Here is a 25,479-nt window from a genome sequence, read left to right as displayed (position 1 = left end):
GTACATGTAGATGGATTTTGAATCACAAAACAACGCTGAAATGATGGACCAGGAGGTTGATGTTCGAAATGCAAATGTTGAGGATGCTAATAAAGTCGGTTCGTGTCGGGTTGGGTCGTGTTGTGTGGTGTAAAAGCAGGTTGTACTCAAATTCGGGTTGTATCGTGTCAACCCGTTTAATTAACAGGTCGTGTTTGGGTTCAGTTTTATAACACGAATTGTTAATCGTGTCGTGTTCGGGTTGAGCTTATTCGTGTTCGTGTCAGAACCAGGTTGACCCGAACCCGACCCATGAACACGAATTGCCACCCCTAGCTTTGAGCCTATTTGACAATATTTTTAAACTAAAAATTACTTTTAAGTTAAAATTAAAAATAAGAGCTTAATAAATAAAATTAAAAGCTATTTGATGATAGTATAAAGTTGTTCTAAAAATTTTAGAATTCAAGAGATGAAATAATTTGTCATTAGTATAACTGATAAAATTTATAAGCAAAAGTTTAAAATAAAGGTATAATTAGAATATAATTTAAAAATTTTAAAAAACTCACATACATGTTAAAAAAACTTCTAGTGAAAGCTTTTAACTTTTTTTCTTCTTTATAAAACAACTCTTTGTAAAATTATATTTGATTAAATTTATGTTTATAAAAAGAAGAAAAACAAAAAATTAAGAGCTCAAAACAAAGGGTTTGTTTGGTGTGACGTATAAGGCATGATAGTATAAACTTATACAATACGTTATGACATTTTCAGTTGTTTGGTGTGACCACCGTATAGTATAAGCTTATACAACATAATTCCTTAATACATCAAAACGATATATAACTTAATCCGGCCCAAGGATGAGGGATAAGACCTGATAAGAGATTGATGTATTAACATCGTTGACCAATGTAATTTTCAAAAATTAATATATTATTTTAATATTAATCTATTAAAATAAAAATTTATTTTTCAATATATTAATTTTTAAAATATTGAATATTTTTATTTTTATAAAAATTAATTTATATTTTGGACACACTTATCAATATATTTTTATAAAAATTAATATCATATGACATTTTTTTGAAGAATTATATAAATTCTTTATTAAAGGATATTTTTACTAAAAATATTTATTTTTATCATATATAGTATTATACAGTGCATTACCAAATACTAGATGATATTATCTTATACAATATATTATTTTATACAATACCGTGCCAAACGCTTGATAGTATTAAAATTCAATCAGATCTTATACTATCAGGTCTTATACTATTAGACCTTATACTATTAGGCCTTATCCTATACTATGCACCAAACATGCCCCAACTCGTTTCATATATGCACCTCTTGAATCCCTGTTGTTGGATAAAGTAGAAAAGTAAATGTTATATGTAAAAATTTAGACAAGTACACCTTAAAATCATGTGAGGTATTTGTTAATAAAAAGAAAAAGTTAATTAGATATTATTTTTATTCAAACGTATGTATAAGAATATAAGTGATTAAATTCAGTAAAATTAGAATTTAAATGTTAAGAGCATGAGTCCAATGATAAAAATTATTCAAATTTAGAATAATATATACAAAAAAAAGTACAAATAGAGCATTATTCTTTATTATGTTTTGGTCAAATTGATTTTATATTTTTTAAAAGAAAAAATATTTGTTATTTTAAATGACATAAACTTATGTTATTTTAAGAGAGAGACAGACACATAATAATATTTTTTATTTAAAATTTAAATTAAAAAAATCACTTACTTTCTCTCGATTTTTATTTTTTGTGTCTATCTCTCTTCTAAAATAACATAACTTATGAAATAACAAACATAGAACCCTTTTTTAAATGGGTTCGGTTTTTCAGCAGATATTATATATATGTTATTTGTACTAAACTCAATACAAAATCTTTCTGAGACAAAAATTATGATGTTTTAATAATTTTAATTTATTTCAAAATTATTATAATCTTTATAATTATAATTTTTAATATTTTAAATTCCAAAACTATCTATAATAAATGCCGATAACTTATATACTTTCTGGTTTTGGCTTTTGTGATAGTAAATTGGCATCCATTATTGTCGTCGTCGTCGTCTTTCCAAAAATCAAAACCCACACATTTTTTACTGACGAAGAACGCTCATTGACTCACAGTGAGAGAGTGAGATGAGCAATTCAGATGAAGAAGAAGCATTATCGAAAGCTGCAAGAGCAGCAGAAGATCTTTACCATCTTCGAGACACTTATTTCCCTCCCAATCCCGATGACAGAATCTCTAAGTTGCAACACGCATCCGATCTCGCTCTTCAACTCCTCGATTCCATTCCTTTAGGTCTGTTTGCTTTCAATCTCCACCTTCTCTTAGTTTATTTCCTATTTTCTGATGCTTGTTGAATAACTCATTTAGTTGAAAGTGTTTACTCAACTGTCATGAACGCAGGACCTTTTTTTTTATTTTTTATTCTGGGGTTTTAATCGATGATTGGAAATTTCAGGTTTTACATGAGTTTAATGTGCTTTGCTAGCGTTTGGTTTATGTTTGCGGATGACTACATTACTTTGAAAAATTAATGTGCAATAGTGGAAGGGTGAGATTCTAGATGACACCAGCGAATGTGAAACTTGCTTTAATTCTTGTGTTAGACAACATGAGATGTGCAGAAAGGGTTTTGAAACTTGATCACTTACTTCAAGGACCACCATTCCAATAGCTTAAGAGGATAACTCTAACGAAGACAGGTTCTATACAGTAAAGGAGCATGATTAAGCTTTTAAGTAACGACTAACGTGACATTTTTTGGGTAAACATGATGTACAATCAATTTGTGCACTGCATCAATAGAAGCTTTCAGTTGACAAAGTCTACTTAGTGGGGCCTAAATATATAATTGTTAAACCAGTTGTCATTTTCGATTTTTCCATTGCACAAGCTACTGATACATTGTGTCTGCCTAAGCATTTTCTACTAATACATTGCACAATAGTGGGAGCCTTGTGCACTAGGCCACCCTTAATTAAATTTCGGTGTACTACTTTATAATAAAAGAGCAATATTATAAAGAGAGTGAGTATGAAGTATGTATATATTTTGTTGAAAATGTCAAGGTGGTGCATTAAACACTATTTACAACTCCATCTCTATGCATAGATTGATATTTATTTATTTTCATTTTTTAATCATTGGAATGTTCGGAAATTCAATTAGTCTTAGTGGTCATTACACTGTCCAAAGATGTGGACTTCTATACTTTATTAAAGGATACTCCCTAAAGAAAGGATACCATCTTGGGGATAGCAAAATCCAAGGTGAACTGAAAATTCATGCCCCAGATAAGAAGCCCAAGTGCTTAAATGATGTCTTGATATAAATTCAACTAGTTGAGACTGATCAGCATAAAAAAAAGTGGAAAATAAGAAATCAAGGTCCAAGTAACAAGGTAAATAGGGTGTTTCCAAATATATATGTTGCGATGCTTTGCAGTGTAAGAAAAATTAGTTCCCAGTAACGTGGTATAAAGGTTGATATAGTTGCTCAGAAACTCCTATATTATTGGTTTAAATTTAAGTGTAAACAATTTTGTTTTCATATTGCATTTCTTTTTTGTGGCTGCCTCAGACTCCCAGTTACTAAGAATACTTCTTACACTGTTTTGACCAATAATTCAGCCAATGTCTCATATTTGGCTATTTATTCTCCATTATCTTATTTGTTTTATTAAAATTTGCTATTAAAATTTTGTCTCCTTTGCCAGAACAAAGAAAATCACCTATGCAACGTGCAAAATTTGAATATCTTCGAGGGAAGATGTTGGATGTGTTTCCTGACTACAGGAAAGAAGCTGAGGATCATCTATCAAAAGCTGTAAGCAAGACTGAATTGTTGGTTTCCGTGATCTAATGCGTCTTTATACTGATATTTAAGCGAATGATTTATAATTGAATCTTCTGTGCCCCAGGTTAAGTTAAACCCATCTCTTGCAGATGCTTGGCTATGTTTAGGTAACTGCATTTGGAAGAAAGGAGATTTATCTGCTGCAAAGAACTGCCTTAGCCTTGCCTTAAACAAGGTTAGCATTGATCATAGATTTCCATGACTTACATTACGTGACTGATGAAGTAACCATATTGTAATACTTGCAATCAGTTACCGGGTTAAGGAACATTTCGTTTCACCCCCCATCAGTGGTGGCTGGGAACTTGTTCAACTGAATGTGTACACTTAACATTTAAATCTGTATGTTCATATTAGAATGGAATTCTGTTGAACTATCAAAATGCTTGGTTTTCATGGATCTTTTTCATTAGATTAAATGTAGCACAGGAATGTTTTTATGGCTTCTCCTTCAAGCTGTCTCTTTGATAAGTATGCAGAGGGCTTGAATTGCATTGTTGTATTAACAATCTTGCTTTCTTTTCTCATCTTTGTTTTTGTCTCCTTGTTCAGAAGGATGTTATGTATTACATACTCCTCCCCTATCTATTTATTTCTTCTAATTTGAATAAAATTTATTGCTTCTAAGAAATTTAAATAATAAAATTCAATATTTCCTTCCCTTTCTTGAGAAAATGGGAAATAAAAAGTGAGGGAAACATCTCTTTTTCCATTACCAAATAGGTAGCAAAAAAATCACTGTTGAATCTGAATATTGCTCTTTTTCAAGGAATATATTCCATCTCCACTTTGCCTGTAAGGTCAGTGTAAAGAATAGCCTTTTATTTCATTTCTTGATCCAATGTTTTCTATGAATTTTCATCAGGGATAGTAAGCATGTATTCATTGGAGGGGGTTAGCAATTGTATAGAACATCAAAGTTTTGAACACAAATACAGATATTAGTGGTTGGTTGAAAATTGTATAGAAGAAGGATCAACCTCTAAGAGTGGGTTAGTGGTGAGGGATTTTGGTAGTTTACAAGATACTCTAGAAGGAGGATGAGAATTTAGAGGTTGTGACCGAAGAAACATGATGGCAGATTGTTATCTTTGCTGTAAATGCTATTCTATTTATTTCTAGAAGTATGACTATAATCTTAGACATCTGATGCTGGGGCAAGACGGAGGTGTCAATTTCCAAAAGAAGTTTATCCATATATTACTGCTTACTAGCATGGTTTATATAATGCATGTTAATAAGGCTTATGGAATGAAGCAAATAACTGTAAGCATGTTTGTGCCAAACAGGACCTCAATTAAGAGTATCTAGATTGGTTTGTATTTATTTACTAGAGCTCTTCTTTTGCATAATTTGGTAGTTTTTATTGAAGGAAATTATGAACTGTATGGGAATGGTACGTAATTTCTATATATTTGGAGCATCATTGGTTATGCTAAAATTATATATACATTTTGTTACAAGGCTTTGAAAAATTGTTTTGCTACATAATTTCTTCTTCTTCATGTTTTAAAGTAATTTCACTGTGGCTATCCAGTTTCTTAAGAGTTTGGTAATGTCTCTTTTTAAATCATTGTGTTTTCTTGACACAATAGTTTGGTTCTTGGTTTCGTGGTATTAGGAAGGATATGCTTTAGGAGAAGACATTTATTGTTAACCTTAAATATTTTCAATATTTTGATAAAAAAAATATTGGAAATCTAGTGGAGGCCCTATCCTTTTTCTCTGAAGTCTCAGTTTCACGTTGCTCTGGTTGAGATTCTCTGTAGTGAACTGATGAGTGATGATAGATATTGGTTGTTTATGCAGGGTCCTAACAAAAAGATTCTTTGTCAATTATCTATGCTTAAAAGAAGAATGTCTCAAGGTAAGGGATTAATTTGTACTCTATTGTTTTAAGATCGATCATTTTTCAATTGTCCTAATTTCTTTAGTCATTGTATCTTGGTTTTGAGCTTGTGCGCATAAATGAAGGAGCCTTATTTTCCACATTCGTTCTTTCTGTGTTGATTTTAGTCATCTTTATAATAATTGGTCAGATGGTTGGTTTTAGAGTGTGATTTTAGCCCATCTCCCTTATTCACATGAGAAATGGGCTTAAGATCCTTCTTGAGATTTTAGAATTGGAGAGAGCATGTCTCATTTCTTCAGAGAGGAACAGTATATTATAATTGCTGCCAGTTATACAAAACTGATTTATTAGTGGACAGTGGTCTAAAATGTGATTATTTATAAAATGACACATGTGGTTCTGGGTTGCATTGCTACTTGAGGATCGAATTACATAAGTTGAATGACTGAATGAAAACATAAAAGCGAGAAAGAAACCTGTGGTGTTGAGGCGCAGAATATACTAGCAGAGCAGTTACTTTGGTTTGTTTTATAATGCACGGACATTTGAGCGTACATACTTGTATGCATAGAAATGAAAAGCTGGAATGGAGAGTGCGGTGATGGAGGAAAAATGGTGCAGGTAAGAATGGAGGAAAATGGGAAGAGTGGAGAGAGAAAGTGAACTTAACTATTTATATTAGTTTTATATTTTACATCTATATAATTCTTTCAAGTTTCTTAAAATGTGAAATAGAAAAAGGACTTCGTGTTTTTCTGGACAAAATTGGGATTGGAGAACTACCTAACAGTAGAGAAGTGCTATTTTGCTTGCCACGAACTCAGGTGCAGAGAATCAGGCAGAACTTGTTGAGGAAAGCATTCAACATGCGAAGGAAGCAATCACTTTGGATGTCAAAGATGGGAACTCTTGGTGTAAGTTTTTAAATATGCTATTACTATGATATATATAAAATAAAATCTTGCTTTGCTAATTTCTATTGAATAATATTTGGCATATCCCTAGACAGATTTAGCACGTGTAAATATATGATCAACTTTAATTATGACAATTTCTGTAAATTAGCTAGTGATTAGGCTGTAAGTTAGTTATTTATTAACCCTTTGATTGCTCCTTTATGAATAGAAATTTCACCATAGAAAAAGGATTGGCGTGAAACCAAGACTGCAAATTTCTCTGAGACACTCTGTTTCAACATCCCATTGGACTGGACATTTCCGTTTAAAGTTGATATCAACTCGATGCACTGAGTACATATAGTGTTAGAGAAATAATATATAAGACCATTAAAGTGGTCCTTATCTTAACAGTTTGAGTTTTTAGGTGAAGTGATTGTTTAACATGATATAAGAGTTCGATCCCCATCATCCCTTGTTTTCTAATAAAAATTAAAAATCCATGCTTCAATCCCTAAAATGGGCTCTTGATGTGGTAGGCTTGTTAATGTTCCATGTTTCAATCCCTGAGAAATGGTTCTTGGTGTGGTGGGTCTATATATTGTCCAAGTTTCAATCCTATAAGGCTTTTGGCGTGAAGGGGTTTATTAGAGAAATAATATATAAAACTATTAAAGTGGTCCTCACTTAACAGCATGAGTTTTTAGATGAAGTTGTTGCTTAACATATTGCCTTGTACGATGCGAGAAATATATTTATCAATATTTTAGTCAAAGGACATCATAGATTATGGCATTCATAAAATTTGAAAATACTTATATTTTTTTTCCTGAAATGAACAGTTACGGTTGAAATTGGATATATGAAACCAGTAATTTTTCCTAGCTGTCCCAAGATATTTGTTACTTTTATTGCTTGTCCTTGAAAATCTTTTTTGACTGAATAGAATACATGAGAAAATAAGAGCAACCTATTATTTTTAATTCTCATTTTTTTAATTTATTTTTTTGGTGGAATCTTGTTTGTTTTGAATATAAGATGCACTGTCTGTGTCTTTTTAACATAATCTGATCTTCTTGACAGATAATCTTGGAAATGCATGCCTTACAAGTTTTTTTGTCACTGGAGCATGGGATCATACCAAACTTCTACATTCTTTAAAAGCATATCAAAATGCTGTGAGTACAAAGAGGAAGGATTTAGAATTTAGCCGCAATAGTGTGCATAAGATAGAAACGTCTCTTACTTATGGTTACTTTTATTATACTCGTTTATTCATGGAGAATATTATTATATCTAATATTTATTGGTAATTAGGCTTATCATTTACCAATATGGAAAACCTAAGGCTTGGTTTATATGTACCAGGAAAAAGATGAGAGAATGAAGTCCAGTCCAGATCTATATTTTAATTGTGCCACTGTAAGTTGCATTTTGATCCATTTATTGTTTTTCATTATGTTAAAGTCTTCATGCAATACGAGTTTGGAGAATGAAAATGTTAGATTACTTTCTCCTTTATTTTTGGTGTCATATTTATCAGTTCCCACCTTGCTGGAAATAATAGAAAAGAATAATATTTAAACATTAAAATCATATAATAGTGCATGCTATACTCCATAAATAATGTATTGGGTGGAGTTTTGCTTGTTTGTCTAAATATTTTGGTAGAGAAGTATAAAATCATTAATGTAACCTTACCCAATAGCTTAAACTTTTGGGTTGAATTGGTTCTTTACATGATATCAGAGCCAGGTTGTCACGGGTTCGATCCTCACTGCCCCCCACTTTCTTTTGTGGAATTTTTTAGCTCAGGTAGGTGGGCCTGTGCATTATCCACTCTTCAAGCCTAGTGGGCTCTCGTATGAGAGGACATGTTAGAGAAGTATAAAACATTAATGTAGCTTCACCTAACAGCTTAAGCTTTTGGGTTGAATTGTTTCTTTACATATTTGTTACAGGTTAACAAATATCTAGAGAACTACCAGAGGGCTCTTAGTGGATTCGAGGCTGCTGCTTTGAAGGATCCAGGTCTCAATGCTGCAGAGGAGGTTCAGAAGATAGTCAATTTACTTGACAAGGTGGACAATCTTTTGAGGGTAATGAAATTTTACTTTGGCTATGTGGTTGTAATCTAAGATAGTAACTTGTTGAAGCATCTTTACACATGGGTTTCTCAATAGCTTGATATCCTAGCGTGGAGGATTCTTTTCAAATGTAGAAGCTGGTATTTGCAATAAACATTAAAGTCAATTTTGCATTTCTGCCCTCTCCCTAAGTACCAACTTTTTAAAAAATGAAAAAGAAAAAATGGGTTGTATTCAACATCTTATTTTGAGAGAGGCATTTATATATAATTTACAGGGACATGTAAAAGCTAAGCGAATGTCTTCTTTGGCATCATCATTGGCTGCTGTTAATTGTAAGCACTTTTCTGACCTATAGGTTTCAGTTCATTGTCCATTCTAAATTCTGTTGAGCCCGTGCTTATAGATCTTTATTTCTTTAATAATGTACTGACTAGATTCATGTCTACCTTCTGGTGCAAGTGAAATTGCCATACAAAAGAGTTACCATGGATCTTCTGTCAGAGGGTCTGAATAGGGCTCTAGCAATAGAGGGGAAGGTGCTTTTCTTTGTTAGGAGTGAGAGTGTTGCTCCCCTGTAAGTCCTCTACTACAGAATAGTATTTTTCATTATTTATAATTATTTCCATAAACAATGACTCATTCTCTTAATTGGTAACCCTGTTCTGGAGTTTTGAATTTTTTTTTTTTTTTAAAACCAGTTTTAGAAGTAATGGAGTGAGTTGATATTTATGGAAATGTTTTATTAGACCCACTGCATTGAATAATCGGTCTTTTTTTTTTTTTTTGGTAAATGAATAATCTGTCTTTAATATGCCTAAACTATGCCTTTTGTAATTTAAAATATAAATGTCATTGCATTCTGTTGAACTACTTGTTTATCTTCAAATAACTGATTTTTTTTATTTTTTATTTTATTTTTTACTCTTTTTGCCCTCACTTTTTTCGGAGTCTATTGGGTTGGGGTGGGAGGAGTGAAGGGGTGTTGGGAAAGAGATCTTTTCAACTTCCGCAATGGCAGGGCAGGCCCGAAATATTGTTTGAGGGGGCAACAATGACAAATAAAATTACAAAATATTATGATACATGTTTTAATCAAAATAAAGTAAAATACAAACATGTATTTATAGTTCACGTTGCATCTAATGCAACAAAGTAAAAATCTTTTAACTGTTACATTACTTTTTTTCCTACTCTGTATAGTTCTGTTCCTTGACTTCACCAAAGAATTGTTGCTACGTTTGCCGAAATTCGATGCAGATAATCTTGTTCTTGTCATTTTGCAGATACTATTTGCTTTGTGATTCAAATCAATCTTGCTTTGTTCTCTCTGTTTATGGTGTACGTGATGATGTGGTAAGAACTGCTGCTCAAGTTTTATGTCATCTTCTCCTTTTGTCTCTTAATTTTTTTTCAGAAGTTAAAATTCACTTGTCTGTCTGGGATAAATGTCAACGGTGACAAACTAGTTGTATGGTTCTTTCAATCTCATCTCTAATTAATATTTCTTCTTTAAACAAAAAATTGATGAGGGTGGGTAGTCTATGCTTATGGACTTTCGTGCAATTAAGGCGTAACCGAAAAATCATCATGTGATGTGATGATCTATAACTATGACATAAAAAGGGATAAAAGAAATGCCCAAATGTGACCATAAGCAATAAAATTTGCAGTTTTGGCAGTGCTGAGTAAAAGTTTGGTCTAGCTGATGTACACCCCATCGAGTTATAATAGATAAATCATATCCTACTTATTTTTCTCTCTTGTCCATTTAAGGGAGTAATTATTTGTTGAATTTTTGTTTGTTAATTTTCTCTTTCCTACTGTTATGGTTCATCAATTGAAGAATTATTGTGGAGTTAATTGAGCCCTTGTCACCCAGATTAAAGAAGGAGATCAGCTAACATTGCTTGACCCTTATTTTCACGATGTTGATTTGTCTTGGAAGGAGAAGGTAAACTTTTCATTGAAGATATTCTTGATTTAATGCAATGATGTGAGCTACTTCCCCATGGTCTTTGTGATCGAACATGTCAATTGTCATTCTGATTAAGGGTTTACCTTGTTGTATTCATGTATATTTAAAAATAGCATTACCAGTTCAAATCTATACGCCTGGATTTCTATGAACAAGTGCTTGTAAATGGAAAAGCTCTGACTCCTCAACAAGCTGTTCGTACATCAATATATGCACAACATAAACCGTGAACAGACCAATGCTAAATTGATATGAGCTCTACTTCTAGCGTCTTTGGCTGTTGGTGCGTTGGTGTTGGACGCTGTATTCATTTAGTAAATATGTTAGTTGATACATGTACACAGATGAAATTCTTGCCCAAGTCTTGGGTCACAATCAGAGAATAGAAAAAAAAAAAAAAAAAAAATCACTTGAGAGGAAAGATTTGCATTTGGTTTTCTATATTTGCCATCAAGTTTTGCATTTGTAAAATATTGTAGTTTCAAGACTCTTTTGTTATCTTTTCGGAGCTTCAAGTTATGCTATAATCATGCTTTTATGTTGTATCAAACTCTAATCTCGCTCATACTTCATCTTTTTAAATTCCTCCATTTTAGAAAAAGAAAGAAAAGAAAAAGAAAGGGGATAACATGCTTAGAAACTTTTCAACTTTAGTCAATATGCAAATAAATCTTGTGCCCCGTACATAAGCCTACTTTTCTTGGCAGTAGAGGGGTTCGACTTCCACTTGAAATACACCTGAGCTGAGCATGGTTTATTCTCACAAACTTTAGCAACAAAATCAATAATAAAAATGAAATAAACCACGTTCATTGCCTGAATTGCTTGGATTGCTAATCCTACTGCTCAAACTTCCTCTGTTCTTTTTTAGAACACAGAAATTTTGTTCTCAGGTACGGAAAATTAAGAGTATCGAAGATTTAGGGTTTGTTTGATTGTGTTTTGATTTTTTTATTCTTAAAACTATTTTGTAGAATAGTTAATGAAATAGGTATTTTTTGTATTTTTTTTTTGTTTTAAAAGCTAAAAGTAAAAATATAAAATATTTTGATTTTAAAAATTTAAAAACAGTTATAATTTTTAAAATTATTTTTACAAAACAGATCATATCAAATATTTTTTTTAATTGAAAATTAAAAAAAAAACGTGCCCTTAAATATGCATTTAGCATGACTCAACAAGTTTCAGAAAAAAGAAGCAAAATCAACAAAATAGGTGTTTCCAGAAGGGGTGTTCATTAACCGATTTAAACCGCGGTGACCGAACCAAAAAATTGAATTAACCGAAGATCGAAAATAAAAAAAATCGCAAAATTTAATTGGATTGGATCAGTTTTTGGATGAGTTGTGAAAACCAATCCAATCCAAACCGATCCAATGATTTTCCAACCTTACCATCTACCTACTTAAAAAACCCATTAACTCATCATGTTGAAGAAAGTAGGTTGTGCTTGATCTATGTTACTTTTTTTTGGTGAGATACATAATGTATTTTTATTACATGAGTTATTGTTGCACAACAACTCCTCTTTGGGATAAAAATTGGGTTACTTCGTATCTCAGGCAATCATATTATAAATTTTTTTTTGGAGGTAAAAGATAGTAATCAACTTTTTTTTGTACAATGCTTTTAGATTACACAATAATCATCATACAAACTTTACAAAACCGATACATACAAAAGATATATTATTTGCATAATAATCATAATTCAAATCTTAGGCTTTTCAAAAAATCAAAAATCGATCTAATCCAAACCGAATAAAATTGGATTGTATCGGATCGAATTTGATAAAAATCCAAACCGAATGGATGATTATACGATTAAACCGAATAGATTGGATTAGATGATTTTTGCTTCCAAAATCGATCCAATCTAGACCGCGAACACCCCTAGTTGCCATTTGGCCATTAGGGGTGTTCATCAACCAATCCAAATCGATTCAAACCGCAGTGACCGAACTGAAAAAACCAATAATCGAATAAATCGAAAATCAAAAAATCAAAAATCGAAAAAAACCCCGCAAATTTTAATTGGATTGGATCAATTTTCGGATTGATTGATGAAAATCGATCCAATATATTAATTTCCCTCTACCTACTTGGGTCTTTCTTCAATCATAGCCCAAAAATTTCTAAATCCAAGATCCATTAACCCATCAACTAAATCCAAGAAAAAATCTAGTCACATCTCATCAACAAAATTCCATCTGTGTAGAGCTTCATATCTCATTTTCCACAAAAAAAACTATGTTATTGTTTACTGATGTTTTTGTATTTCACAAAAAAAAAATTACAAAGTCAATATATACAAAGATGTTATTTGTACAATAATCATGAAACAAGTTTTAGGATTTTCAAAAAACCGAAAACCGATCCAATGCAAACCAAAAAAAATTGGATTGGATTTAAAAAAATCCAAACCGAACGGATGATTACATGATTAAACCGAAGGGATTGAATCAAATGATTTTACTTTCAAAACTGATCCAATCAAAATCGCGAACACCTCTACTGGCCATGCAGTGCTTCTCAGGATTCCAATTTAGACATGTAGGGGGTGTTTGGTATGAAGTTTTTGTTTAGAATGATGGGGAAGTGGGGTGTGGAATGTTTTTTGTACATGTTTGGTACGAGGTATCTTGATTTATTCCCTGCAAAAAAGTCCTCCAGTCAATCCACATTTGCACTGAGCACCAGAAAAAAAGAATCCCCATCAGTCTATGGTATTTTTCCCCCCATGTACTCCAATTGTGATTCTAGTGAATTCAGACGATAATGCCCTCCGATTCTGTTTATGGATGTTTACCGGATTTACAACCACTGACTGTGGAATATTGATGGAACCTTTAACAGACCAAGATCTTAAGTATGGAAATGCAGGGACAAGTGTAGAGATAGGGGACTACCATACAGTGTGGACGGCGAAGGGACAAGGCAGCCTAGCATTTTTGCCGGTGATAAAAACAACACCCCAGTAGCTGGAGTTTGGTGATGGTGATAGAGTTATCCCAAGAGCCAAAAAAAACTTGGAAGAGACCAAACAAACGATGAATTAACGGCGGCACACACAAGAATAAAAAAAATAAACGACTAATGGAATCTTCCCTCTATGGTTTGGGTTTGCATCTCGACTGGATGGAGGAAGAGGGTGATTTCTATGATTTTCTGAAACAACCATTTCAACCTGGACATAGGGAGACAAGGCACAAAAAGAACATACAGAGATACAAAATTTTAAAATTACGGGTAATTTGGTAATTTTTGTTGAGATTCTCATCAATATTCTATCATCAACCAAACATACCATCAATAAAATTAATCTCATTTGCCCGTTAAAATTTTGACATATCAAACACTTTTTGTTTACTTTTATGAGAAAAAAAATTTCTCACTATATTCTTTGAAAAAAAAATTCCCCGACAAAAAAAAAAATTCTTGTACCAAACACCCCTATGTTAATCTGTTGCATTTAGGGGCGTTTGGTATGGAAATTTTTAAAGTACCACGGTGGAACCATGTATTCAGTAAGGAACACCAATCGAAAATAGAGAAAAAAGATGAGAGTGGGATGAAAAAAATAAAAAAATAAAAAATATATACAAGTGGCAGATTTTGAAAGGAAGTCGGTGTGTACCACCATTGCAGCAAACGTGTGTTGGTTTGGTACATGATTTTATTTTAAATTTTCAGGAATCTGAAATTGGTGATTTTATTTAAGTAGAGGGATTTTGAAAATTTTCCCATTCTCATAATTTTTGTTTGTGAAGGAAAATGCCTGGTTGGTATTTTCAGATTCGCAGGGAATATTTTGTAAATTGTTTCAGACAAGATTATCCTCGTTTTCCCACTCTCTTCGAACTTGTTCTTTCTCTCCTCGTCCAACGTTTACGCTTACCCTTTTGGGAGGAGACATACACCTCTTTCTCTTTATGCCAAATTGATTTTTTCTATTCAAAATAAAAAAAAAAAAATTTGAATTCTTCTTCTTCTTAGATTGAATCATTCACCGTTGGGCTTTGGGGTGAGTTCATTCACCAACACCATGAACTTCGAATCGAAGAAACAAAGTCGTGACTACAAAGGAAGAAGATTATTGATTGAAACATGGTTTACACTGCATCACTCTCTATCTGATTTCTTCTTATCTTCTTTGCATCACCGTGCATAGCTATGGCAGATAGTGTGATGTGATGTTGAGCTCTAGGGATCTAAAAGATGATAACATTGATGGATGGTTTGGAAAACTAGTAACTTGTTATGGAATTGGAAAGAGGTTTGCCTCCTTTATTGTTCTCGCGGTTGGTTTATTCTCTCTGGTGCGCTGTGTTTTTGACATAGATGTTGAATATGCACATTAAATGCGTGTGAGAAAGAGAAAAAAATGTTAGTTTTGTAAAATCAATTCATATTCTCCAAACAATCAACTAAATATAATATCAAGAAAATTGACCAAATATTTTAAGCGTTTGTGTTTTCTAAAGTTACTTTAAATAACTTTATCTTATGTTCAACAAAACGACGTCGTTTTGGAACGAAAATCATGGTGTTTTTGTAATATTAATTTATTTTAGGGTTATAATAGTCTTTATCATTCTAATTTTTTAATTTTTCAACCCAAAACGATGTCGTTTTGATGAACATTAGACAAAGATGTCTAAAGTAACATTAGATACTTTTTTTTCCATATTTTAAATGCACATGAGAGAGGGAAAAAGGGTTAGTTTTGTAAAATCAACTCATATTCTCAGTAAACAATCAACCAAATATAATATCAGGAAAATTGACCAATCATTTTCATAAATATTTTAGTCAATCAAATAACTTTTTGTAATATTTTTGAAAAATTTACATTCACGTAATATTCCTGAAAATTATGATTTCGGGTAAGACAGAATTCCTTCTTTACCAAACCCCCTTACTATCACGTTTTATACCATCTTGAAAGACTTTTGTCACCTTGTTTAAATTCGTGTTTATTGTTTGCTGCATTTAATGAAAGATGCTTAGCTAATTTGGTAAATGAGTTTCCTTCTTATCATCTCTGTTTTAAATTCGTTTTCCTGTTGCTAATTATAATGAAAGATACTTAATTTTCTTTTGCCAAATTTGGTAAATGAATTTGCTTCTTATCATCTTAAGTTTAAATTCGTGTTTCCTGTTCCTAATGAAAGATACTTAATTTTCTTTTGGCTAATTTCGTAAATCAGTTTGCGTCTTGTCATCTCAAGCTTTTATTTTCATGAATGTTACAGGTTAGGTCCACTAACTCTTTTTCCGCAATAGTAAAAAAAAATAAAAATAAAATAAAAGCATTGCATATTGGGACTAACTATCATTTTTGCTAACTATCATTTTTTTGCCCCCACGAAATAATATCCCCACGCTTTGTTTTAATTAATCGAACAAGAAGGCGGTTGAGTTTCGCATTCAATGCGTGCATTTGAAGTAATTGCTTCATTGGGTATGCCACGTATTGATTATTATATTAAATTATTTTTTTCATGATATTTACGTAACGTCTTTAACATGGAACTAATTAAATGAAGTCCCTATTAATATGTACGCTATTAGCTGCTTCTTGCATCATCCAGAAAACTCAGATTCCTCAAGCTCATACTTGCTCCTGATTCTTAGAGATTGAAGGGTTAGTACTCTTCTCCTTGAATATTTTTTTTTATTATTATTATTATTTGCTTTTGGGTCTGATAAAGATTATTTGAAGCATGCAGATACATATAGCAAGCACCCTTTAACTGCAAGATGGAGAATGAATTTGTTAAGGCATTTTCTGAATCATTCGCTATGAAGGGAGGAGAGGGCCCTCACAGTTATTACCAAAATTCAAACCCTCAGGCATATCTATTACTTACTCGTACACTTTCTTTTATTTCATTTGATTAACGTACAACGCCACTATACACGGTAACATATATCTTGAAATCTATTGATCTGCTTTATGCATTGGTCCACATCATAATTAATTTGCAAATAAAAAATTTAAATTTTGGTTCCAACCCAAGTGCTGGCAGAGTTTCACTGATCTCCATTGGACCAGAAAGATTTTCAGCAGATTAATTATTGTTTGTGTTTTGGATGCATGGTGCACTGTACCATACTTAAAATCATATAAGTGACAGTTATCTGCAGAGAGGATATAATTAACCACATGTTATCTGCAGAGAGGAGTAATTGAAGCTGCCAAAAGCTTAATCCAGAGTGCAATAGCCAACAAAATTGACCCCAAGACTATTTCTGCTTCTTCTAAGAAACCAATTTGCATTGCAGACTTTGGGTGCTCTTCAGGGCCAAATACCTTTATTGCAGTTCAATACATAGTAGAAGCAATAGAGCTCCAATACCAGTCACATGGTCTTGCTGTCCCAGAGTTACAAGTTTCTTCAACGACCAAGTGTCAAATGATTTCAATACACTCTTCAAAAATCTTCCTTCTAACAGAAAGTACTTTGCAGCTGGGGTTCCTGGCTCTTTCTATGGAAGATTATTTCCAATGGAGAGCCTTTATTTTGTTCACTCATCTGCATCTCTAAACTGGATCTCTAAGGTGCCCAAAGAGATTACAGATAGAACTTCTGCTGCTTGGAACAAGGGTAGAATTCATTACACGAATGCTCCCAAGGAAGTTGTGGATGCCTATGCAAGTCAGTATCAGAAAGACATGGAAACTTTCCTCCATGCAAGAGCACTGGAGCTTGTGGACAATGGGCTAATGGCACTTCAAATTCCTGTTGCAAATGATAATTTTTAAAGCTAAAGATCTTGAACTTCTGGGAGATTGCTTATTGGACATGGCCAAGGAGGTAAGCAATTGCCCTGTCTTATATTAAATGCTATGAATGAATAGCTTTTCTATTAGAAAATCAAGAGAGCTTGAATTGGCTCTTCGCAGTTCGCACAATTTTTTTTTGAAACAAAAGTACTTTTGAAAATTGCAACAAAGTTGAAGAAATGTGAGTGGAAATAAGATCAAAACTAGAGTCTGAAACGCAAGACCACTTCAATCAAACAATCTAAGGGCTATAAACTATAAACTATAAATAGTCTACTATCCACTGACTATAAACTACTATCATGAAACTATAGTAGTTATACTTCTGAAATTTGCAACAAAACTAGAGTCTGAAACGCAAGATCACTTCAATTAAACAATCTAAGGGCTATAAACTATAAACTATAATCTACTATCCACTGCCTAAGCAAGCTTGAGAATTGATTAAACTATAAAGTACTATCTTGTACTCATACTAGAGAGAGAAAAAAAAAAGTAATCTATGTGATTTTACTGATTCTTTGCAGGGAAAAGTCAATGAAGAAAAGGTAGACACTTTCAATTTGCCAATATATTTCTCACCCCGAAAGGATCTGATGAAAATTCTTGAAAGTAATGAAGATTTCAGCATCGAGCAAATGGAAATAATGGATGCTGTTTTGGAGATAGAAGTCCCCTCGTCTGCTTCCCTCCATAGAGCTGCATTGGAAGGACTAATTGAGAACCATTTTGGAGATGGAATTGTTGATGAACTCTTTGATCGACATGCTAAGAAACTGATAGAATTCAAGGAAATCATGGATTTACAAATGCGTAAAAGAGTTGGACTCTTTGTCCTTCTTAAGCGCAAGCTACAGTGTGAATAGAAGGATTCCTAAAGCTTCAGTATACTGCGTTTGAAACCAACCTCAGTATTTTCTGGTGTTGCTTCAGCAACAATCTTGGTATTTATCAGGCCACAGGTTTTGAAGTTCGGTATAAGCAGTAGCTGAATAATTATGAATAATAAGAATTTCATGAAGTTTGCTGTAAACTTTTTCTCTTTATAATTAGTGTCGTTAATTTTCTTAATCAACTATCAGTTATGGTCCTAAGAAATGCAGTTTGTTGCTACTTTCTAGATATCGTAAAATCTTAAATCATATCAAAATTCGCAGTAATTCATATTTTACTATATTTCTAACAACATTCAAAGTTGTTTCATTTCTAACAACTCTGTACCAGTTGCAAAGCAAGGGTAAATACTAAATGAAACAAGAAAGTAAAAGATAAAATAAAAGCTGTAACTATTTTCATTAATTTGGTTGCTAGTTTAAAATGAAAAAAAAACCTTTAAAATCTCGTAGTGATTTGCCTGTGTTTTATATTAAAATGCAGATACATGTATATGGCTTTGTTGATCCAAAATGTTGTACAAGAGCTGAATTTATGTATATAGTAAAAACATGACATTTTATGTAAACATGGCAGGGAAGGACTTGGGGTGGCCATTAGCGTGTAAATCGGCTGGGCTGGGCTGATTTTGGCCTTTTTGACCCAAGTCTACGTCAAAAAAAATTCAGTCTACTAGCCTATTAAAGGCTTTATTTGTAGGATAAGCCTGACCCATTTTTAAAAATAAGAAAGCCTGACATGGCCTACAGGCCTTGTAGGCCTCCCACTCCCACGGTAGATACTAAGTAAAAAAATAATTCTATAGAGCAAAGAAAGTTCCATTCATGCATGCACTAGTACTTCTCATAAGAAAAAAAATGACAAACAAGAAAGAGTCAACATAATACCCCAACTCTAGAATGTATATCATAGAGGAATAGAGTCAAAGAAATGGAGAAAAAAGAAAAATACAATTTCCGGAAGCTGAAATAAAGTCTACAAGAGAATGTCATCTATCTAAAAATCCTTAAACCACCAACCATCAAGACAAGAAAAATAAGAGTATTATTGAAAGATCTTCATCAGTAACATCATAATCCAGCAAGGTACCCATTACTCCTTGGTATTAAGCTGCAATAAAATTTGGAGACATTAGACAAGTTTTCCTTTCATAAAATAAAATAGCACAAAAAGTAAGAGATATTGGTATTTGGTACTTTACGTCTTTGCCACATAAAATAAATATTATTTTATTATTTTATTTTAATAAATTAAATAGGCCAGCCTACAAGGCTGTAGGCCGGGCTTGACAAAATTGACCTATGATCTATTTGTTAAAAAAACTTTTTTATAAGCCTAAGTCTATTCTACTTTTCTGAAAAGTTAGGCCTGGGCCGAGCTCAATGTAGGCCGGGCGTAGGCTGGGCTGGGCCAGCCTGACCCATTTACACCCCTGTGGTCATGCTCCTCAAATTAAATTTATTTATTTATTTTATTCTTTTTAGGGAAGTGAAAGACCTTGGTTCCATGGAGGAAGGAAAATGCAGAATCATCAATAAAGGGTGAAGAAATTGAGGCCAAACGACCTATGCAATGTGGATTTCAAAGTTTTTTAACAATTGAAACTTGCTCGGCCCATTAACGATATTGATCTATAACAAGTTTCACTGGATCACAAAATGACATGATTTTTGCTGGACATCCTCAATTTCATTATATATATATATATATATATATATATATATATATATATATGAGGCAGGATATTCTTTGTAAGAGTTAGAAGTCTTACACTCAATCTTAATCATTGATCCACTTGTATCCAATGACTCACATTATTAAAAAAATTAGAACCGCTAGATTTAAGTTGAATCAATGGTCAAGATTGAGAGTATAACTTACACCAGTGTAAATGATCTGATGCTATATATATATATATATATATATATATATATATATATATATATATATATATATATATTTCTATAGTTGCTGTACGTGCATCAATCAAATACTTGTCATATATATACGTGAAAGCATTAAATGCTTGGAATCATAACCATACAAAAGATAAAAGCATTAAATGTGAAGAATCATAACCATATATCTGTTGTTGTTGTACGTAAAGCGGCTGCGGAAATGATTTTACCAAAGATATATATATATATATATATATATTATCTTTTTATTTCACATAAGTATTAATTGATGTTATAATAGGTAATAATAATTATAAATAATATAATTTTTATTATTTTTAAAAATAATATTAAATTTATTTAATCAAATAATTATTCTTAACTACAATATTGTTGCTGTGCAAATTCATCAAACAGGTTAAGTCGAATTTAATTTGACTTGAATTCTCTGCGCAACAACTTGACTCCAATATTAATGTCTGGATTGAGGTTGAATTTATATATATATTTTTTATCTTTTCATTTCACATGAATATTAATTGATGTTATAAGTAATAATAATTATAAATAATATAGCATGATTAATGTCTGGATTGAGGTTGAATTATTTTGATATTTAAATAAAATATTATGTATGACTAAATTAACATTAATATTCATTTTATAAAAGAAAAATATTTTAAAGCAACTTAATTTTTTTTTTGGTAGTTTTAAAGCAACTTATTTTTAATATTACAGGACTGGTAGGTAGTTAATATGCACTTTTTTATTTTTCATTCATTTATAATGAATAAAAAAGAATTTTTTTAAATATTTTAATATTCCTTAAATAAAAAAAATACCTAGAAGAGGTTAGTGGAATAATTTTGAAGGGTAATCAACTTGTTATGTTATAAGACAAGAATTAAATTTTCTGTAGATAAAAGATTATGGTGGGACCTATTAAAAAAGTAAATAAAAAAATAAATAATCACAATTCCCATTTTCAATGCTTTTGCAGGAAAAAACAGTAATTTTCCGTAACAGGATAAGTTGATTTCCCAATTTTGAGTCAAAGAACTTTTCAAATAACTTAGGTAGGAGTAGGATAGTTATTAAATCAAAATTTCGACAAGGCAACCAACTCATTGGAGCGAGTGTCGGTATCAATAAATGGGACGGGTTATTAAATCAACGAAGATACTTGTTTATGAACTATTAATTTGATTGGAGTTGAATTAGTTATAATTTGGTATATTTTTTAAATATTACATAAAATATTTAATAAATTAACAAAAAATCATAAAAAATAAATTAAGTAAATTTTAAATTAACATAAAGGGAAATACTATATGTGTTGCAAGATTAAAAAATTAATAATATGTGATTAAATAATAACCATCAAACAAATGGCATATGAAATAAATTAAATAAAGAATAATCATTATGTAACTTAATACTTGAAAGTCTATCCGTTCACAATGAGTGAAATATCCAAGCGTAGAATATACATAAAAGTTAGGAAAGGATTATATTTGCAAAAAAAAATCAACTATACAACATGCATAAAAAGTCAACGGAGAATAAGTTATCAAAGTTTTATTTATACTTAAATCTTTTTAACTTAACATAAAGTTTTTGTTTGACTCAAAACGTATAATTGGTTGAGTTAATCTTTATGAATGAGAGTTGTTTTCCGTACTAGTGACCTATTAATTTTAGTACAAGATTTTCTTTTGTTTTTATCTATTAGATATGAGCCACATATAATATATGTTTATAGTATAAGATATATATCTTTTATATAAAAAAAGATTGAAACCATAAAATAATAGTGATTTTTTTATGTTAAATAAGAAAAAATAATATATTTCCACAAACATACAAGGAAGAGAAAGGAAAAAGAATAAGGGAGAGAAAAAAATTTAAAATAAATTCAACATAAAATGTATGTCGGCTGATTTTTTTTTTTTTTATGATACACGAGAAAAAAAATCCCTAAAATAAAAGTTCAAGTCGATAATAATTTATTTTTGTCAATTTGATATTCGTTGAGCTGATTTATCATTGGTAATATAGGTATAGACTCCCCTGATTTTATGGGCTGATCGGATCTTTTGACAAGATCAATTCATCAACTTTTCAACCAAATGGGACATTCAAGTGCAAGTGCAGTTGGTAATTTAAGATAACAAGTCAGAGTAGTTAAATCCTCCGTAAATACTTAGAATAAATAAAAGGGTAATATAACCATCATAATACCCGATAAGAAACCAATTTTCTGCACACACTTCATTATCAAGCTTCTCTCTTTTTTTTCTTTTTATTGTGGGTCCGTAAAACTTGTATCCAACCAATTTCTTCCTTCCTGCAATATGACAAAAGTAACTCCAAGCCAAATTCTCATTAAATATTTTTATAAAACCAATGCAACTCCATAATAAGGCATCATTGACGGCGCCGGCAAATTGGACTAATTTCGGATTAGAAAATAAATATTTAACATGAGAATTAAAATTTTTCTATATTTTTTGATTTTCGTGTTTTTACGTAATAATTTTTTTTATAATATGAGTTTCATATAATTTTTGTCTTTATAATATAAAATTTTTATTCTCATTCAAGATGAAAATTATAAAATCTTTTGAAAATTTATATTTTCATGTCGAGTTTGACAGTTATATTAGAAAAAAATGATAAAATAGATTGAGTGCGAATTTTTTTAAAAGGGAATGGAAAGATGAAATTAACTAGAAATAAATATGGGGAAAGCTACTTTCCAAATATAGGGGCGGATTCAGTGAGGAGTTAACATTGACGGCGGTTGCTTCTTAAATTATAATTTTATTATTATTATATATATAAAATAATATTTTTGTAATAATAATAAATTATTAGTATCAATGACTAGTTTCTCCCAAAAATATTTATAATAATTAATATCTTTTATTAATTTTAATAATACTTATAATTTCAAAATTTATTTTTCCTTTATAAAATATTTTTAATCTGCTATTACTTAATATCCAAATCTAATCTGTAGCGGAGATGAATAGATATTTGTGTTCCTGTGGGAAGTGAGACTGACTACTATAATTACCTAGCCAGTCTACCAGCAAAAAATAAATAAATTTAAGAGTAAATACTCTTTTTTGTCTCTGGTAATTTTCATGAGGCACATTTTAGTCCCGAACAATAAAAAAGACTCATTTTAGTCCTTAATATTTGAAAAAAGGACCGTGTTTATCCTTCTGTTAGTTGCATCTGACGGCCCAATTAATGGAGCGCACGTGAACCGTTACTTTGCTGAGTCACCATTAAGTATGCCAGCGTGGAAGTAATACGACGTCGTTTTATGTCTTCTTGGAGTTTTGGACAGCTGACCTTAGGATCGAAGGCCTTATTTGGTCCCTGACAAATTTATCGAGACGTTATTTGATCTTTAACACTAAAAAAATAGACATGAACATAGAAGTTGCAAGACATATTACAGCAAACCACAAACCTTTCAAACTCAATCCAATGGCCTATTGCAGCTCAGGGATAATTAGTTTGCTCTTACAGTTACTCAAGCACCGAACCTCTCCACCTTGAGCTACACCAAGGGACAGTGACCAAAATGCCACGTTTTGGCAAAAAAATTACCAGAATACCACGCGAACAGTAAAATTTTCTAAACTGCCACGCGGCATAATTCGCTACACAGTGTAGCGAATTATGTATGCAAGTAATACGCTACACAGTGTAGCGAAATATGCCACGTCAGAATGCACAGAACCAAAAAGTGTCATGTGTCATAATGTTAAAATTCGCTACATAGGGTAGCGAATTTCAACAATTTTGAACATGACACTTTTTGGTTCTGTGCATTCTGACGTGGCATATTTCACTACACTGTGTAGCGAATTATTTGCATGCATAATTCGCTACACTGTGTAGCGAATTATGCCGCGTGGCAGTTTGAAAAATTTTACTGTTCGCGTGACATTCTGACAATTTTTTTGCCAAAACGTGGCAAAATGGTCACTGTCCCCTACACCAAACCCATCTGCAATCCACCTTTTACCTCTTAAATTAATCAACAGCGTGTGAGGGTGCAATGAAAATATATAATTACCTTTTTTATGGCTTCCTTACTAATCTATGTTTCAAAATGAACACATTTTAAAAGGAGGATAGTGCAGAACTATGTTTCAGATGACTTCACATGCTTATGTGGATAGGTTACTTCTGATTTCTAACTTATTTTCATATCTTTTTGCAGTTTGGCAACTGGAATAAACAATGCTAAAGTTGTTGATCAGTTTTTTGATAAATCCAACTGGTGTATGATTCTAGAGAAGATGTCATAACCAAGAAAGAAACCTAGTTGGTATGTTAGGGAACAAAAGTTGGCTGCTGCCCCTTAAGACATCTAGCCAACTTATCATCCTCAAGTGAGTATAGCAGGCCAGAGTCAGAGAGCAGTATGGCAACTTTAACAGTGTTTATCTTGCAACTAAACTTCTTTTAGCTTCTAAATTCTTGATATAAAAAATGGACAATTTGATAACTTGGTCAGTAATGATTGGATGACCTTTTTATCATCCGAATCAGGCTACATTCTTGAAACAACCTGATACGTTCGTGGGCAGGGGCAAATTTGGGAAGGTGTACAAAAGAAGGCAGAAACAACATGAAGGGATCCTGAATGATGAGAATGATGAGTCAGCAACATTGAGCACATTTAGTGGGAAGGCTGCTGACGTGGATAGTGGGGTGCGTCAGGTGCATCAGGTGGACAGTAACCGAATGTAAGGAAGGGAGGTCACGCTTCCAGCAAAAGGGTGTTATTACAATTACTGAGTTTGTTACATATAGGGGTAGGGAGTGTGTGAATAGTATCTTTTGGAATTTGGAAGTTGGGCATCCTTTTAGGGTGAATTGGGAGAGAACCAGACCTCTCTAACTGTTCTGGGTAGTACATCATTTAGCAGCTATTTCTTATTGTGAATTGTTTCACATTGTCATTACGTATTTCTCATACTTGTAATTTTGCTTTCAATTACTTGTAACTTCACAGTTGGAGAATATTAATGATATAGTTGTTGATTTAGAGGCTGAATTAATAACACATTTACAAATTCCATCAGTTTTCATTCTATTAATCTCTGATACCTATCAATTGGTATCAGAGCCAATTCGATCCCAGGGAGAACTTGAATGGTTGTGACA

General features: G+C 31.9%; 1 protein-coding gene and 1 pseudogene across 2 annotated transcripts; both read left to right on the top strand.

The window, feature by feature from the left end:
* The first annotated feature begins 2,077 nt into the window (after window positions 1–2,077).
* LOC133308433 (uncharacterized) lies at window positions 2,078–11,231 on the top strand. Of its 2 annotated transcripts, XM_061509054.1 has the most exons (14): window positions 2,078–2,332; window positions 3,753–3,862; window positions 3,957–4,067; window positions 5,702–5,759; window positions 6,569–6,658; window positions 7,724–7,818; window positions 8,009–8,062; window positions 8,390–8,455; window positions 8,602–8,739; window positions 9,005–9,062; window positions 9,190–9,304; window positions 10,014–10,083; window positions 10,610–10,681; window positions 10,819–11,231. In XM_061509054.1, the coding sequence occupies exons 1-14, from the start codon at window positions 2,167–2,169 to the stop codon at window positions 10,933–10,935; spliced, it is 1,320 nt and encodes a 439-aa protein (XP_061365038.1). In that variant the 5' UTR covers window positions 2,078–2,166; the 3' UTR covers window positions 10,936–11,231. The 2 variants fall into 2 exon arrangements, with proteins under 2 accessions (XP_061365038.1, XP_061365039.1); XM_061509055.1 differs by lacking the exon at window positions 8,390–8,455.
* A 2,569-nt stretch (window positions 11,232–13,800) lies between these two features.
* Window positions 13,801–25,477, top strand: LOC133308419 (loganic acid O-methyltransferase-like; annotated as a pseudogene).
* The last annotated feature ends 2 nt before the right edge of the window (window positions 25,478–25,479 follow it).

The sequence above is a fragment of the Gastrolobium bilobum genome, unplaced genomic scaffold (assembly GCF_033153095.1).
Source record: "Gastrolobium bilobum isolate Gb01-03AN ecotype WA unplaced genomic scaffold, APGP_CSIRO_Gbil_v1 utg8372, whole genome shotgun sequence".
Lineage (NCBI taxonomy): Eukaryota > Viridiplantae > Streptophyta > Magnoliopsida > Fabales > Fabaceae > Gastrolobium > Gastrolobium bilobum.
The sequence above is the reverse complement of the archived record's forward strand: the minus strand, read 5'-3'. Positions and strand labels throughout refer to the sequence as shown.